This window comes from Balaenoptera ricei, chromosome 19 (assembly GCF_028023285.1).
Source record: "Balaenoptera ricei isolate mBalRic1 chromosome 19, mBalRic1.hap2, whole genome shotgun sequence".
In the NCBI taxonomy this organism is placed as follows: Eukaryota; Metazoa; Chordata; class Mammalia; order Artiodactyla; family Balaenopteridae; genus Balaenoptera; species Balaenoptera ricei.
The window spans coordinates 9,141,191-9,157,115 of record NC_082657.1 but is presented as its reverse complement, the minus strand read 5'-3'; the positions used below and the strand labels follow the sequence as shown (position 1 = coordinate 9,157,115).

At 51.6% G+C, this 15,925-nt stretch overlaps 1 protein-coding gene across 1 annotated transcript; it reads right to left on the bottom strand.

Annotated features, from left to right (window-relative positions):
- Positions 1-2,938: 2,938 nt before the first annotated feature.
- SLC1A5 (solute carrier family 1 member 5) lies at positions 2,939-14,414 on the bottom strand. The gene is made up of 8 exons (XM_059906154.1): positions 13,208-14,414; positions 10,842-10,884; positions 10,352-10,399; positions 8,979-9,145; positions 6,888-7,121; positions 5,913-6,107; positions 5,632-5,766; positions 2,939-3,793 (listed from the first exon to the last, which is right to left on the bottom strand). The coding sequence occupies exons 1-8, from the start codon at positions 13,774-13,776 to the stop codon at positions 3,559-3,561; spliced, it is 1,626 nt and encodes a 541-aa protein (XP_059762137.1). The 5' UTR covers positions 13,777-14,414; the 3' UTR covers positions 2,939-3,558.
- Between the last annotated feature and the right edge of the window lie 1,511 nt (positions 14,415-15,925).

The window sequence follows — 15,925 nt, the reverse complement described above, 5'->3', positions numbered from 1 at the left end:
CTAAAATATGACACAAATGAACCTATCTACGAAACACACTCACAAACATAGAGAACAGACTTGTGGTTACCAAGGGGGCAGGGGGCGTGGGAGAGATGGGTGGGAGTTTGGGATTAGCAGATGCAAACTGGTATGTATAGCATGGATAAACAAGGTCCTACTGTATAGCATGGGGAATTATGTTCAATATCCTGTGATAAACCATAATAGAAAAGAATATGAAAAAGAATGTATATATATATATGTGTGTGTGTGTGTGTGTGTGTGTAAATGAATCACTCTGCTGTACATCAGAAATTAACACAACATTGTAAATCAACTATACTTCAATTTAAAAAAATGGAATAGAAAAAATTTGGTAAGTGGGAATTCCCTGGCGGTCCAGTGGTTGGGACTCTGCACTTTCACTGCCATGGCCCGGGTTCAATCCCTGGTCGAGGAACTAAGATCCTGCAAGCTGCACAGCGTGGCCAAAATAAAAAAAATTTTTTTTAATTAAAAAAATTTTTAAGGAAATTTAAAAATGGGTAAGGGGCTTCCCTGGTGGCGCAGTGGTTGAGAATCTGCCTGCCAATGCAGGGGACACGGGTTCGAGCCCTGGTCTGGGAAGATCCCACATGCCGCGGAGCAACTAGGCCCGTGAGCCACAATTACTGAGCCTGCACGTCTGGAGCCTGTGCTCCGCAACAAGAGAGGCCGCGATAATGAGAGGCCCGCGCACCGCGATGAAGAGTGGCCCCCACTTGCCGCAACTAGAGAAAGCCCTCGCACAGAAACGAAGACCCAACACAGCCAAAAATAAATAAATAAATAATTAAAAAAAAAAAAGGGTAGGTACTGTTTGGTGGAACATGGCCCAGTTGTATGTACATATATTTTCTACATAGATTGTACATGCAAAATATTACATATGTAGGTGTGTATCTCTTTAAACAGGCATCCCTCATCATCTAAATCTCATCCATTCTCCTAAAAGCATGAAATAGAAAATTGGGCAGTAAACAGCTATTTCAAGTGAGGAAAATAATGCACTCCTAGCTCCATCCAAAAACCCCAACTGATTTCCCCAAATATCATTTAACACTGTTATTAAACACTTCTGTAACAACCCACTAAGGCTTCTGGCATAATAGAAATCATTGAAAACAATTACTTAATTTATTCAACACTTAATGAACTCATTAGTGGCTATGTTTGTGTGCAATACACAATTTTGCACAGAATCAGATATGAATGATATTTCCCTGCCACACAGCAATGATCAGGAGAAGTAACTAAATAAACCCAAAAAAGGTGCTAAAGCTGTAACATCTACAATTGGTGGTGCCTCCAGGCACCTGGCAGAAGTCTACATAGGGACCTAGGAAGGGGGAGAGAATATCAGTCACGAGTAACATGCTTCAACAATGCACAAGGGCTTCCCTGGTGGCGCAGTGGTTAAGAATCCGCCTGCCAATGCAGGGGACACGGGTTCGAGCCCTGGTCCGGGAAGATCCCACATGGCGCGGAGCAACTAAGCCCGTGCGCCACAACGACTGAGCCTGCGCTCTAGAGCCCGCAAGCCACAACTACTGAGCCTGCAAGCCACAACTACTGAAGCCGATGCGCCTAGAGCCCATGCTCCGCAACAAGAGAAGCCACTGCAGTGAGAAGCCCGCGCACCGCAACGAAGAGTAGCCCCCGCTCGACACAACTAGAGAAAGCCCGCGTGCAGCAACGAAGACCCAACGCAGCTAAAAATAAATAAATAAAATAAATTAATTAAAAATGGATTTCTATTTAAACAAACAAACAAACAAAAAACAATGCACAAGACAGGATCCTGTTAGAAGAGGTGAGTCTTGACTGGTGTCTTCCGCATCCGGGACTCAAATAGAACTGAAAACAGTTGCAGAACAGGTTTTTGATTCAAACAGCAAATTGGGGGTTTAAATAAAAAAAAAAAGAGCGAGTCATTATTGGGACTATTAGGATACTGAGAGTTATCAAGGGGTAACTGCATTCCTATGGAGGTGGTTATAGTCAGAAATGAATTTACCACAGGTGGTACAAAATTTTTAACTGGAAGCTCACATACCTAGGGTACATAATGCACACATCTTAAGTGTACTGGTTAGTTTATTTTTCCAAATGTTTACATCTGTGTAAGCATCAGTCATATCAAGATATAGGACATTTGCTGTGTCATAGAAAGCTCCCTTGTGCCCTCTCCTGATCTATATATAGATCCTCGTAGGTCACCATTGTTCTGATTTCTCTCACCATAGACCAGTTTAGCCTGTTCTAGACCTTCATTTATAAATGGAATTATAAGGCATGTACTATTTCTGGTTCCTTTCACTCAAACTGTTATCTGTGAGATGCATCGTGTTGAGTATATCAATACTTTTTTTGCCCAGCAGGCTTCCATCGAATGATGATTGTACCAGCTAATCCAATTGATTTGTTTCTAAATTTTGGCAATTACAGAGAGCAGCTATAACATTTGTGTACCAGCTTTCATGTGAATAGGAGCTTTCATTTCTCTTGGGTCAATACCCAGGAGCAGGACTCATGAGCCCCATGGTAAGTAGATATTTTAAAATACACTTTGATATTAAAGTGCCCAGTTTTTATAAGCAACTGCCCAGTGATTTTCCAAAGTGACTGGACCATTTTGCATTCCCACCAGCAATGCATGGGCTCTGTCCAGTTCCACGTTCTCATCAGCACTTGGTATTGCTTTTGTTTGTTGCCATGCCAATAAGTGTGTGCAGTGGTATCTCACTGTGGTTTCCAACAGTGTTGTGTGTGTATATGTATTTTTTTATTTTTTGGCTGCGTGTTTTTTGATGAACAGATATTTTATTTCAGTGAAGTCCAATTTATCATTTTGTTGTTGTTGTTTGTTGTTTTCTGTGTGGCTAGCACTTTTAGTCAAATTCTTGAAAACATCTGATTAGATATACTTGACAATTTTATTGCTGAAAAACATCCTCTGGAGTAACAGCAGTGTGTCCTCAGTCTCCCCTCAGGGTTCCCGGGAGTGTTTCTGTTACTGTGAAGGGAACAGAGGTCCTGGGGACAGGGTAGGATTGTACCGTGGAGAGTCACAGAAAACACACACACACACGCACACACACACACACACAGCTAGAGGTACAGCCACCAAAATAACCATCAAAGGAGCCAGCAACCTGTCAGAACATCCTTCTGTTCGAAGAGGGAAGAATTTCCCATGGTGCCCTGTGCCCTGAGACACGAGGCCATGCAGGCTCCCAGGATGGGGTGTGGAGGCCGCTACTTCTCCATCTTGCTGTTTCCTAGCCTTGGGTGGGGACAGGAGTTGAGGACTGGGGAGATTTGGGGACAGACAGTCACACACACACAAGCAAACGCATATACCCCAGCAGCGAGGCCTCCCAGATCTCATGGCTGGGAGGGAAGCTGAGGCCTGTGGCTCCCCGAGCGTGTGGGCAGGACTCTCCAAGAGGCCCTGTGTGTCCGTTCATCCATGCCGCATGATTCCAATGTCCAAAGCATCCCCCGCACTGGGGCAGGGAAGGTCCCTACTGGGATTTACATGACTGATTCCTTCTCACAGGTGTCAGCGGCCCCAGCAGGTCCTGGACAGCGTTTGAGGAGAGGGCTCCCTTCCTCGGTGAGGACCGGCTGCGCGGCCAAGGGCACCTCACTCTTCACCTGGATCAGCTCGGGCACTGAACTGTGGGACTCTGTGCGATCCACGTAACTTTGGAGGAGTCCTGCCCCAAAGGCGTCACCTTCCACGTTGAGGACAGTACAGGACCGGTCCCTGAAGGGGGAACAGTGAGGGGGAAGTGAGTGGGAGGGGAAGCGTCAGGGCCCAACTCTCTCCCCTCTCCCTGCTGGTTACCTTCAAGTCCCCATCATGCCCTCCTTCCCAGAACCCTGTTCTACTCCTGTTAGGAGCTCATCCCTCCATCCTCCCAGGATCCCAAATATCCCTTCCTCTAGAACCTTAAAGATCTCTTCCTCTAGAACCCCAGAAGCCTCCTACCCACCTTCCTTCCCCTAGAATCCCAAGTGTCCCATCAGGCTTTCTCTGCCTTAGAACCCCAAAGATCTCCTCCATCCTCCCTGGATCCCCAAAGATCCTTCTTCCAATCAAATACAAGATTTGTTCCTTCTGGAACCTCAAAAAATCATGCCTCCCTTTCCTTGGGGCCCCAGAAGACCCATCAATGCCTCTTTCTTCTTCTGAAATACTAAGTTCTCCCTCAGGCCCTTCTCCTCCCTAGAATCCTCAGGATCTTTTTCCTTCCTCTTTATATACTTTTTGTGTGGGTGTGTGTGCCATTTAAAAAAATTGAGATACAGTTCACATACCGTAAAATTCACCCTTTAAAAGAATACAATCCAGTGCTTTTTAGTTTATTCAGAGTTGTGCAACAATCACCAATATTTAATTCCGGAATATTTTCATCACTCCAGAAAGAAACCCTCGTACCCATTAAGCAGTTATCCCCCATTTCCTCCCATCCCCCAGGCCTAGGCAACCACTAATCTACTTTCTGTCTATAGATTTGCCTATTCTGAACAGTTCATATAAATGGAATCATATACAATGTGGTCCTTTTTGTCTGGCTTCTTTCACGTAGCATAATATTTTCAAGGGTCATATGTTGTAGTATGTATGTTTGTATCACTGCTTCATTCCATTTTATTGCTGAATAATATTCCATTGTGTGGACATATGACACTTTGTTTATCCATTCATCAATTGATAGGTATTTGGGTTGTTTCCACCTGTTCACTATTATGAATAGTGCTGCTATGGGGATTTCCCTGGTGGTCCAGTGGTTAAGACTCTGCCTTCCAATGCAGGGGACGCAGGTTCGATGCCTGGTCGGGGAACTAAGATCCCACATGCCTCGGGGCAACTAAGCCCATGTGCCGCAACTACTGAGCCTGTGCTCTAGAACCCATGCACCATTAGAGAGCCCGCGTGCCACAACTAAGACCTGACTCAGCCAAATAAGTAAATTAATTAATTTTTTTAAAAAGGTGTTGAATTAAAAAAAAAAAGTGCTGCTGTGAACATTCATGTACAAGTTTTTGTGGACATGTTTTCAATTCTCTTGGGTTTAAACCTAGGAGTGGTATTGCTAAGACACATGGTAACTATTTAACTTTTGAAGCCAGACTGTCTTCTAATCTTTTACGCTCTTAACAGCTTAATCATGATAGCTAACAATTACGTAGCATTTTCTACTTACTGTTCTAAGTAGCTGTTCTAAGAAAGCTGCATGTATTAAGTCATCTAATCCTCCAGGAGAAACTATTCTCTCCATTTTACAGATGGAGAAACTGAGACACAGGGAGATTAAGTACTTGCCCAAGGTCATTATAGCTAGCAACAGTGGCTCTGGGAGCCTGGTCTAAGAGTCTGCTCTATTAACCACTGGGACATGCTACCTTTCTGGGGTTCCTCTTGGAACCCCAAAGATCCCTTTCTTCCCTCTGATTGGAATACTCAAGGTAAGGTCCCCTCCCCTTTCTTCTAGAACCCTTTCCTTCCTCTCTTCTGCTCAGAGGCTCTCAATGACCCTCTTGCTCATCCCCTTTCTCAGGAGTACCCCTGAGCCCCCTGAACCCCCGAACCACACTCACACTAGCCAGTCCACAGCCAAGATCAAGGAGATGTCGTGAACCGGCAGGCTGACCGCCTCGAGGATGATGGCCAGAGTGAGGACACCTCCAGCGGGGATGCCCGCGGCGCCCACACTGGATGCTGTGGCGGTGACCCTGGGGGAGGAGAGGAGAGGTCAGGGAGAGGCCGCTCGGTAATGGGAGAAGCTGTGGGGGTGGGGCTGCTCCTCCCAGCTCGTGTCCATTCTCAAGGGAGGGGTCAGGTGCCTTGAGGGTCCTAGCCGCAGCCCCCCCGCACTCACAGGATAGTGATAATCTTCACGAAGTCCAAGGATCGCTGATTGAGCTGTGCAATAAACACTGCAGCCACACACTGGAAGAGCGCGGCACCGTCCATGTTGACAGTGGCACCGATGGGCAGAATGAAGCGGCTGATGTGCTTGGCCACGCCGTTCTTCTCCTCCACGCACTTCATCATCAGCGGCAGCGTGGCGGAGCTGCGAGGGACCGCAGATCTGAGTTAGCGCGAGCTCACCCGGCCAGCCCGACCGGGCCCCGCCCACCGCCCAAGCCACACCCCCTACCTCCCCTGACCATCCCCCGGACCAGGCCCCGCCCACACAGCACCTCATCTCAGGCGCAAGCTCTGCCCACCAGCCTAGACCTCTGCTTCCCACGACCCCGGGCCTCCACCCACACCCCTTAGCCCTCCCCGGCTCGCCATGCCCTTCTCTTCTCAGAGCCAGAAGGCACTAGGGATCCCACAGAATGGAAGCATTCCAAAATATAGGGAGTCTTGGACCCCTGGGAGATTACCAAGGGCTACTCCTTAAAATACACATAAAAATTCATAACTAAATTCTAGAATGTCTGAGCGCACACTGACTCACACCCCTTCCCCATCTCTACCAATAACAGACCTCGACTAAGAATTACTATACTCTTGGGGATGCTGTTATAGGGAGGGTTGGATCCTGAGGGGACAGGGCCAGCAGAGATGGACAAACTACTCAGGAGAGGTGGAAGGAGCTTTTAGAGGTTGGATCCAGGGTAAAGCACTAGAGTCCCCCAAGGCCAGGCCTTGGGGTGGGGAGGGGTTCTCAGGAAGGGAGGAATATATCTCCAAGGCAGTAGTTTCCTAACTGGGGGTGGGGGGGGCTTCCCTGTACCCAGATCCCATGTCCCTAGACAAAATTTCAGGGGTCTTTAGACATCTGATGCCTGCTCCAGGCCCCTTAAGCTTAAAAACCCTGCCCTGGTCTGCCCCAAGGTCACACCTGGAGGAGGTCCCGAAGGCAGTGGCCAGCGGCGTCATGATGCCCCACAGGAACCGGTAGGGGTTCTTGCGGGTGAAGAAGAAGTAGATGAGGGGCAGCACCAGGAGCCCATGGATGGCGTGGCCAAGCAGGCAGCACAGGATGTATTTGCCGAGACTGGCGAAGAGCATCCCCACGTCCTCCATCTCCACGATCTTGCCGGCCACCAGGAACAAGATGCCCACAGGGGCATACCTAATTACCCAGGAGACAGATTGCCACCTCTGACCATGTGCCCACCCAGGGCCAGGCATTGTGCTGGGCACATGGCCTGACCACATTTCTCAGCCTCCCTCAAAGTCAGGAAGCGCCCACAGCAATGTGGGCTGATGTTCGGGCACCTCCCCTGCCATCCTCCATTCTCTCCTCTTGAACATAGTGCCACTGGGAGATAAAAGAAGTTTGGGTGGTTCCATCGACCACTTGGAGTACAGTCACCCACCAGATTTGGACTTAACACATGACCAGGAAAGAAACACCCACCATGCATATCATTTATATTTTCTGGGTTTGTTTGTTACAGCAGCTAATATGACATAAACCAATACACTCTCTCACCATGAAAAATAAAAACCGTGGCTCATGTCTTAATGACAACTCCCAGGTATGAAGCATTTATGATGTGCCGAGCCCTTGAACGGGATTGAATCTTCACCACAACCCCACAAGGGAGCTCCTATTTTGAGTCTCTTGCCGCTATCATTGAATTAAAATCAAATAGGTCTGTAAAACGGGGGCCATAATGCTACCAACCTCATAGGAATCTTGGGAGGATGAAATGAGATGCCAGTTGAAATTAGCTGAAAGCTTTCTGTACACAATAAGTGAAGTCTATAGACTTCCACTGGGATTTATTATCACCCTCTCCTGGAGGGAAGATCCCAGGGGTTGCATATGTCTCCCAGCCAGGAGGGCTCCCAACATCACTTCCTTGATTGCCTGATCGCTATGGCTACTTGTCTCCAAACCCCTTCTCCTCTTTAGTTACAGAAGAAAAGCACCATTTCCCAGCCACCTGTGCACCTAGGTTTGGCCAAATGCCCAAGTTCTAGCCAGTGAGATGTGCCCAGAAATTATACAAGTACTTGACAAATATTAGCTAAGCTTGTTTACTGTAGGCACGCTATAGGTCAGGCACTGTCCCAAGAACTTTACACGTATTAACTCACTCGTGCCTGGTACTATCAACGCCGTTTTCCAGATGGGGAAACTGAGGCACGGCGGGATAAGTAACTTGTCGTAGGGCACACAGCTGGGAAGTAGTAGCGCCGGGATAGGAACTCAGGCTGCCCAGCTGCACAGCCTGCTCTTACCCACACACCAAGTGTTTCTATTAGTTCCACACAGCAGCTTCTTAGATGTCAGCTACCCTGGAATCAGGGTTGGGGTGGGGGGAGATTTGGTAAAAATGCAGCAGCCCTAACCCACCTCCTGATTTCTGACCTTCTGACCCAGGATGGGTCCTGAGAATCAGTGTGATACCATGTGGAGATGAGACAGGGGAGGTGGCAAGGGTGAAGCCGAAGGCCTCTGCACGTGTTTTTTTCCTTCATTATCTGAGGCCATTTAACAAAAGCTCATACATAATGGTGATAATCGTAGCTGACATTAACTGAATGCTCAGTAGGTGCTAGATGTTTAAAACACTTTCTAAGTGCTTTACTTACACCTCAGTCACTCATTTCATCTTCATTATAACCCTATAAAGCAGGCACTATTTTCCATTATTGATCCAAAGGCAAACATTTGATGACACTGAAATCTCGGAAACTGAGATGCGTTAGCCAGGCTGCGGCCACAGCTCGGTGGTCTTTTTATCACCTTCCAATAGGATCAAGAAGGTTCCAGGATCAGTCTTAGCTCTCACGGCATACAGCACTGTCCTCACCTTATAGACGAGGAAACTGAGGCACAGAGAGAGTAAGTCACTTGCCTGAAGTCACATAGCCAGGGAATAGTCGATGCTGGATTTGAATCTAGGCCGTCTGGTTCGAAGGAGCAGACAGAGGATTGCCCCACCCCGCCGCACCAGCCCCCTCTCCCACCACTTACCACATGATCCAGGAGACCAGCACCATGGTGGCATCGTTGAAGGAGTTGAAGAAGCGGATGAGCAGCTCTCCCTCAGGCCCCAGCTTCCGCAGGGCCACGCCAAAGACGATGGCAAACACCACCAGGCCCAGGATGTTCATACCCTCCACCTCACCCCCCACGGGCACCTTTGGGCAAGAACACATGGGGATGGGCGGGGCCATTCAGTCAACCTGCCCAGTGACTGAGGGCCTGTCCTGCGCACTGCTGGGACCCAGCAGAGACAAGACCATTCCCCAGGCCCCATCCTCCCAAGGCTCACAGTCCGGGTCCAGGGACCATCCAGAGTGGACAGGGCTGGGACGGGGGAACCCAGGGGAGTATGGGAACCAAGGAAGGTTGTGCTGCCAAGCTTGGAGGAGGGGAATCAGGGAGGGCTTCCTGGAGGAAGGGGCTAAGACCTGGAGCGAACAAGGTAAAGGGAGGGGAGGGGTATTGTTACCTCTTCTAGAGAGAGGTAACAATATGCAACAACCTTGAAATGACTCTAACTTAGGCATTCAAAGAACAGAAAGGAATTCACTGTGGCTGGAGCAGAATGGGCCAGGCAGAGTCACAGGATGAGGCTGGGTGGGCGGATGGGCAGGGGCAGGACCTCACAGGGGCCCCGGGGACTATGGCGAGGAGCCTAGGCTTTCTTCGGAGGGCACTAGGGAATATGACAGGGCTTTAGGCAGGAGAGAGGCTGGGTCAGGTTTGCGCTTTGGAAAGAATACTCCAGCTGCCAGGCTGAAGGTGGGCGGGAGGGGGTGGGAAGGGAGGGGAAAAGAGGAGCCTGGACCTGAGTGTGGCTGTGGGGAGGGAGAAGAGAGGGCAAAATGGAGATTCCAGAAAGGCAGAAAAGACAGAAATTGGGGAGGGGCTTCGGAGAGTTTAAAACAGATTGCGCCCAAATGTTAGAAGACCCAGGCGACTTCCCTGGTGGTGCAGTGGTTCAGAATCGCCTGCCAGTGCAGGGGACACGGGTTCGAGCCCTGGTCCGGGAAGATTCCACGTGCTGCAGAGCAACTAAGCCCGTGCGCCACAACTACTGAGCCTGTGCTCTAGAGCCCGCGAGCCACAACTTCTGATCCCGCGTGCCACAACTACTGAAGTCCGCGCACCTAGAGCCCGTGCTCCGCAAGAAGAGAAGCCACCGCAATGAGAAGCCCGCGCACCGCAACAAAGAGTAGCCCCCGCTCGCCACAACTAGAGAGCACAGCAACAAAGACCCAACACAGCCAAAAATAAAAATAATAAATAAAAAAGAAGACCCAGAGGGCAGACGAGACCAGGGTAAGAACAAAATGGAAAAACCAAGGTGCAGGACCCCCCACCGCCTTCCCAGCTCTTACCTTCACCTGGGTTCCGTTGAACAATCTCTCCTTATAGGAGGTAGCGTACTGCAGGTGGGGTTGGAAAGAGTCAGCATCAATTGTCATCGAGGCTCCCCCACCCCGTCCTGGCACTGACAATACTCAAAGCCCGCCCTAAGCTTCCCTTAAACATGATCTCATTCCATCCCACCAGCAACCCTGCTGCAGTAGGACTATTCATACCCCCATTTTCCAGAGGTGGAAACTGAGGCTCAGAGAGGTAAAGGCACTTGCTCAGGGTCACACAGCTAGAATTAGAACCCAGAGGGGGCTCAGAACCCATATTCTCATGAGGGGCGTGGATGGGTTTCATTCAGAAATCACCCAGGAGCCCTGCAATATGGCCTGTAAATATGTGGGCACATGTGTTTTTCCAGGCACCACCCAAAATCAGGCACCAAGGGGCTGGATCTGGCTGTCTCCCTCCCTGCCCACCCCCCAACCCTGAGGAACACCCCAGAGCACTCACTGAGCGGAAGGCTGCGGACACCAGGTTGGAGGGGAAGATATTTCTGCAGAGATAAACATGGGGGGGGGAGTATTAGATACCACAGGAGGAGGTCAGGGGGGCTGGGTTGGCCTCTTGGGGTGAGGGGAACCTTGGAGGCCCCATCTGTACCCAAATGTGGTCCTCACCCATGCCTCAGCCAGGTTCAGCCAGGCAGAGATGGACCTGGGCCTGCACATCTTTCCAGGGTGTGCAGAGTCTCAGCTGGAATCCTGGGGCCCAGGAGGCTGGTGTCCTAGCCCCGAGGGAATGTGGATTGAGGGTGAGGAATGCCAGCTTCCCAAGGCAGGCTGGGACAGGGTTACGGGGCCTGGCTCCACCCCACACTCAGCACCCTCAATACTCTGGCCATCTTGCATCAGCCACTTCCTCCTGGAGGCCTGGGAGGGCTGAGGAAAGGGCTGGCCCTGGGGGCTGGCTGGTGGGTTGCAGGCTGTGGGGAAGATCTGGGTGTGTTAGGGAAGAGGTGGTGAGAAAGTGACAAGGATTGACTGTGTTGTTGTGAATGCGCCTTTGTGTTTATGCAGTCACTCTTGTGTGAGGGTGTCTGGGTGTGACTAAGTGTGCAGCAGCGTGCATTAAACGCCACTGAGCATGTGAGGGAGTCGGACAGTGGCCCCGTGTGCCTCAGGGCAAGACAAAAATAACAGCCAAGGTGACTACGGGCGCTGTACTAAGTGCTTTATATAAATCAACTCATTTAATTCTCCTGACAGCCCTCAGGGCCGTGCACTATTATCCCCATTTCACAGAAAAGGAAGCTGAGGCACTGACAGGTGAAGAAACTTGCCGTTAGGAAGTGGCAAAACTGGGATTTGAAACCGGCCAGCTGGTGCCACAGTCCGAACCGCTCGGCAACCTCGGATCCTCCCTCTCACCAAAGACGTGGGTGCACAGCTGCTGGTGGTGGTTGGTAGTTTATCAGGTGTTGGTATCCGGTTGGGGGGCGCAGGTTAGTGTTCAGATATGTGTGACCCTGTTGGTGTGTGGCCCTGTAGGCATGTATGTGAGTGTGTATGTGCTCTTGAGCTGTGTTTAGGCAGTGTTCCACATGTTGGTGTGGTCAGTGGCATCAGTGAGCGTCTGCGTGCCCGTGTTCAGTTGTGTCAGTGGCTTATAAAGTTGGGTGGCTCTGAGATGCTCCAGCTAAGTCCCCGAGTGGCTGGCCAAATGAGTTACATGGATTTGGGCACAACGGGGAAGCTTGCACACATAAACAAACTTCAAGTGGGTGTGCCCGTCTGCAGGTCGGCCCGTACCCACCCAGGCCAGCCAGGGCTGGGTCAGGACACAGCTAATCTCCCCCAGCCAGGAGGTGCCCACCCGCTCTAACTTCTGGACACCAAGCCTCCCCCCAATATCGGCCTGCACTGATGCCCCAAGAGACTGAGGGGAACCGTGTTCCGTGACTCATCATTTCCTTCCCCCACTTCCAGGAAGTCCCCAACCAACCTGGAGACACTGAATCAGCAGGCCTCAAAGGCAAGGCCATGTGGATCCAGCAGTCTGCCCTCCTTAAAAGGGGGGAGAGAGCCATTCTTGAGGGGAGGGGTGCAGAGGCCCAAAGGAAAAGAATCTGCCCCTTTTCTGGGCAGCCTAGTGCAAGGGGAGGGCAGCCGGGTACCAGACAGAGTAGGAAATGGGATGGAAAGTTTGTGGAGGTGGCAGGACTTACCTACCAGGAACATATAAAGGGGAAGTCAGGGTCCTGCCCAGCTGAACTGGGTGGGGAAAAGAGGCTGAAAAAAGGACCTGGCTTTGTCTGGGGGACACGTGGTGTGGGGAACCACGTGGGAAGAGGGCCTGGTGGGGGGTCATTCTGATCTCTTCAGGTCCTGCAGGGGCCCCTTACCCAGGGCTCCAAGAACTTTTATCCAGACACTGGACTTAAACCTTTACCCAGAAGCCCCATCCTGGGGCCCCTGGCCACCCAAAGATCCTCTTCCAAGTTCCCCTCGGGATCCTCCCCCCCTCACAGCAGAGACTCTCAACCCCACCAAGCATCACTTCTCCCTCTATAAGATTTCCACGCCCCTATCACCCTCCTGTGGGGTCCCGCTTATGTACGCAGGCCCCCATATTTAGAAATCTCCTCCAGGAGTCTGTTCTCACCCTCTGTACCCTGACCCTAAAGGGGCCAGAGCGCCCCCCAACTATCCCATCCCGTCTTCCTTGAGGCCCTGGGGATGTCCCGGACACGGAGGACCCAAAACCCCCCTTCCGTCCACGTGGCGACTCCCACCAACCCTAACACGCGTCCCCTCCCCACGAGGCTGAAGCACCCACCCCCTTCCCCCAACCCCTCCACCGGGAGGGCGGGGTCTGACCTCACAAGATCCAGGAACGAATCGAGCACCTCCTTGCTGGGGGCCTCTTCCACGGAGCCCATGGCCCCGACCGAGGCGTTGATGGCGGCGAAGGCGGCGCCCGGCTGCAGTGCGAGCGCCAAGCCCACGCCGAGCGCCGACGCTAGCACTGTAGTAACCAGGAAAAAGAGCAGCGCCCAGGCGCCCAGGCGGCCGAGCGCGCTCGGGTCCAGGCTGGCCGCGCCGCCGATCAGGCTGCACACCACCAGCGGCAAGATAATCATCTTTAGCAGGCGCAGCAGCAGCTCGCCCGGGAAGGCAAAGGCCTCCAGGCGCGCTGGGCCCAGCGCTAGCGCGCCGCCGGCCCCCGAGACCCCCAGCCCCAGAGCCACGCCCGCCACCACTGCCACCACTGTCAGCAGCACCAGCAGGTTGGCGCGAAGGCAGCGGCGCACCCGGTCCCCGGAGCCGCAACAGCCGCCTTTCGCCGAGCCTGGGTCCTCTAGGGGGACCAACGCCGAGACACCGTTGGCGGTGGGCTCCGCCGCCGCGTACCCCTTGGGGTCTCCCTTAGGCGGATCGGCCACCATGATGAACGCCCCGGGGTTCCTCAGCGCCTGGAAGCTGGGAGCGCTCGGGGCTCCTTCCCAGGACGCTCTCGTTCCTTAAAACTTTGTTGAGTTAACAGAGCCTGGAGGCTGGAACTTTGGAGGGTTCCTTGGAGTTGTGAGTTCACAGCGCTTAAGTTCCTTCTCTTAGAAGCTGGAGTGTTTGAGATTCCCTAGGCTGGGCGCTGGGGCTCCTCTGCTCTTCGTTTGTGCCCGGCGCTGAAAGCTGGGAGGTGGGAGCACCTGGGTTTCTTTACCCTGGGGGTTAGGAAGACGGGAGTTTCTCAAGCTGGGACCTAGGGTCCTTGGCTCCGGAAGGCTGAAGGCGCCCAGGCGGCAGAGGTCTTCAAGAGGCTAGGTCCTGGTGGCGCAGATCCGGGAGGCGGGGACCTGGGGTGCCTGGGTCCTGGAAACGGAGAGCTGGGGAGCCTGAGTCTGGGGGCCGGAAGACGGAGCTCCGGGAAGAGGGGGGGCCAGGCTCTTGGGTCCAGGCGGGAAGATCCGGGCCCCTGGGTGCCGAAGGCGGCGGCCCGGGATCCCGGGAAGAATCAGCTGTTGGCCGAGACCGGACCTCCCGGGCGCGCCGCGTGGCTCTGAGACTGCTTGGCGGAAGCTGCCCGGATTAAGAACCCGGGGCGAGGCTTGAGAGAACGGGGACAAACCCACCGGTGCCGATTGGCTCGGTCGGCTTCAGGGCCCTCCAGGGCGGGGCTTTGGCTGGAGTAGGGCCAAGTCACCCCGATAGAAGGCAGAAAAACAATGGTTACATTCAGGGGCGGGGTCCGGGTGGGGTGGGGGTGGAGGGTCCGAAGGGGGCGGGGCGTTGGGAGGAGGCTTTTCCCTGCCGGAGGATAGGGTATTGGGTTGGGGGCCTATAAGCCACAAAAGTGCCTGGCGCGAGGGTCTCTAGAAAGTGCCAGGTGATCCGCGGGTCTGCAAGTCAATTTAGCCTGAAACTCCTCTTCCGCCCTAAATTCCGGTCTTTTGTCCCTTCTCGTCAATTCCTCGAATGTAAAATACAGATCCCTCACGTGATTGGTGTAAGAGTTAAATGAGATGGAGTGATTTATTTAATAATGTTAATAATTTTCAAAATAAAAGTTCTCAGTTCAGAGCCCCACACGTATCAATTAATGGCAGTTATTATATTGGATTGTAATCCACTTCCCCCTAGGTACACAATTTGCAATTCATCCATTAAAAATTATAATTCAGTTTAATGACTGTGCTAATGCTTTTGCTTTCACCAGATATTTCCCCCTTTTTTAATTATTAAAAATTAAAAATTAATTAAAAATTTCAAACCTACAAAAAAGTTTAAAGGATTTTAGAGTGAACATCCATAGACCCACCACCTAGTGTCTACAATTATTTCACGGTACTTCTATATAAAATTTCTATCCATTTATCTATCTCTCTAGCCATCCACCCATTTACCTCCTTTTGATGCATGTCAAAGTTGCAGATACCAACGCACTTCCCTCTAAACACTTCAGTATGTATGCATTTATTAATCAGAGTTCAATATTTCTACGTGGTCCTCTTAGTTCCCTGACCAGGGACTGAACCCGCGCCCTGGGCAGTGAAAGCACGGACTCCTAACCACTGGACCGCCAGGGAATTCCCTGTCTGCAGTCCTCTTTTTCACAAAATGCACAAACCGTAAGTGACATCTGCTGATTTTTGACAAATGCATATGCCTGATTCCACTGGAATCTCCATAACTGCTTGGTGAGGTTGGGCCCACTATTCTACCCATTCTCCAGATGGGCAAAAGTGGGGCTTATGGCAAGAGGAAGTCACTCACCTTGAGGCCACACCTGGGGAGGCTGGGAGTTGCAAGCCTGCCTCTCAAGGCCCTAACCTTAAAGGGAATCAGCTGTGATTGGCTACTCCTCCTGGCAATGTTGAAATCCTAATTCCTTCCCCACCTGGCCCGTTCTCTGCTAACATATCAGGTGTTCACACTTGCTCAAAGAAGATCGATAGTGATCATCTCAGAGGCTTCCTTCTGAAGCAGCTGTGGGGCCTTAGGCAAGTCACCGCCTCTAGGAGCCTGTTTCCACATCTGTAAGATGGGAAGAATAATAGTAGCTCAGATCTCCTTGGGTGCTGAAGAGCAAATGAGATC

What these genes read in the sequence shown, in the direction of transcription:
- SLC1A5 (XM_059906154.1), bottom strand. Translation starts at nt 13,776, where the DNA reads ATGGTGGCCGATCCGCCTAAGGGAGACCCCAAGGGGTACGCGGCGGCG. An exon ending in TGTCCGCAGCCTTCCGCTCA is followed by an intron (nt 10,400 to 10,841) that starts GTGAGTGCTCTG and finishes CCCCACCTGCAG; the next exon opens with TACGCTACCTCCTATAAGGA. An exon ending in GTGAAGATTATCACTATCCT is followed by an intron (nt 5,767 to 5,912) that starts GTGAGTGCGGGG and finishes CTCCTCCCCCAG; the next exon opens with GGTCACCGCCACAGCATCCA.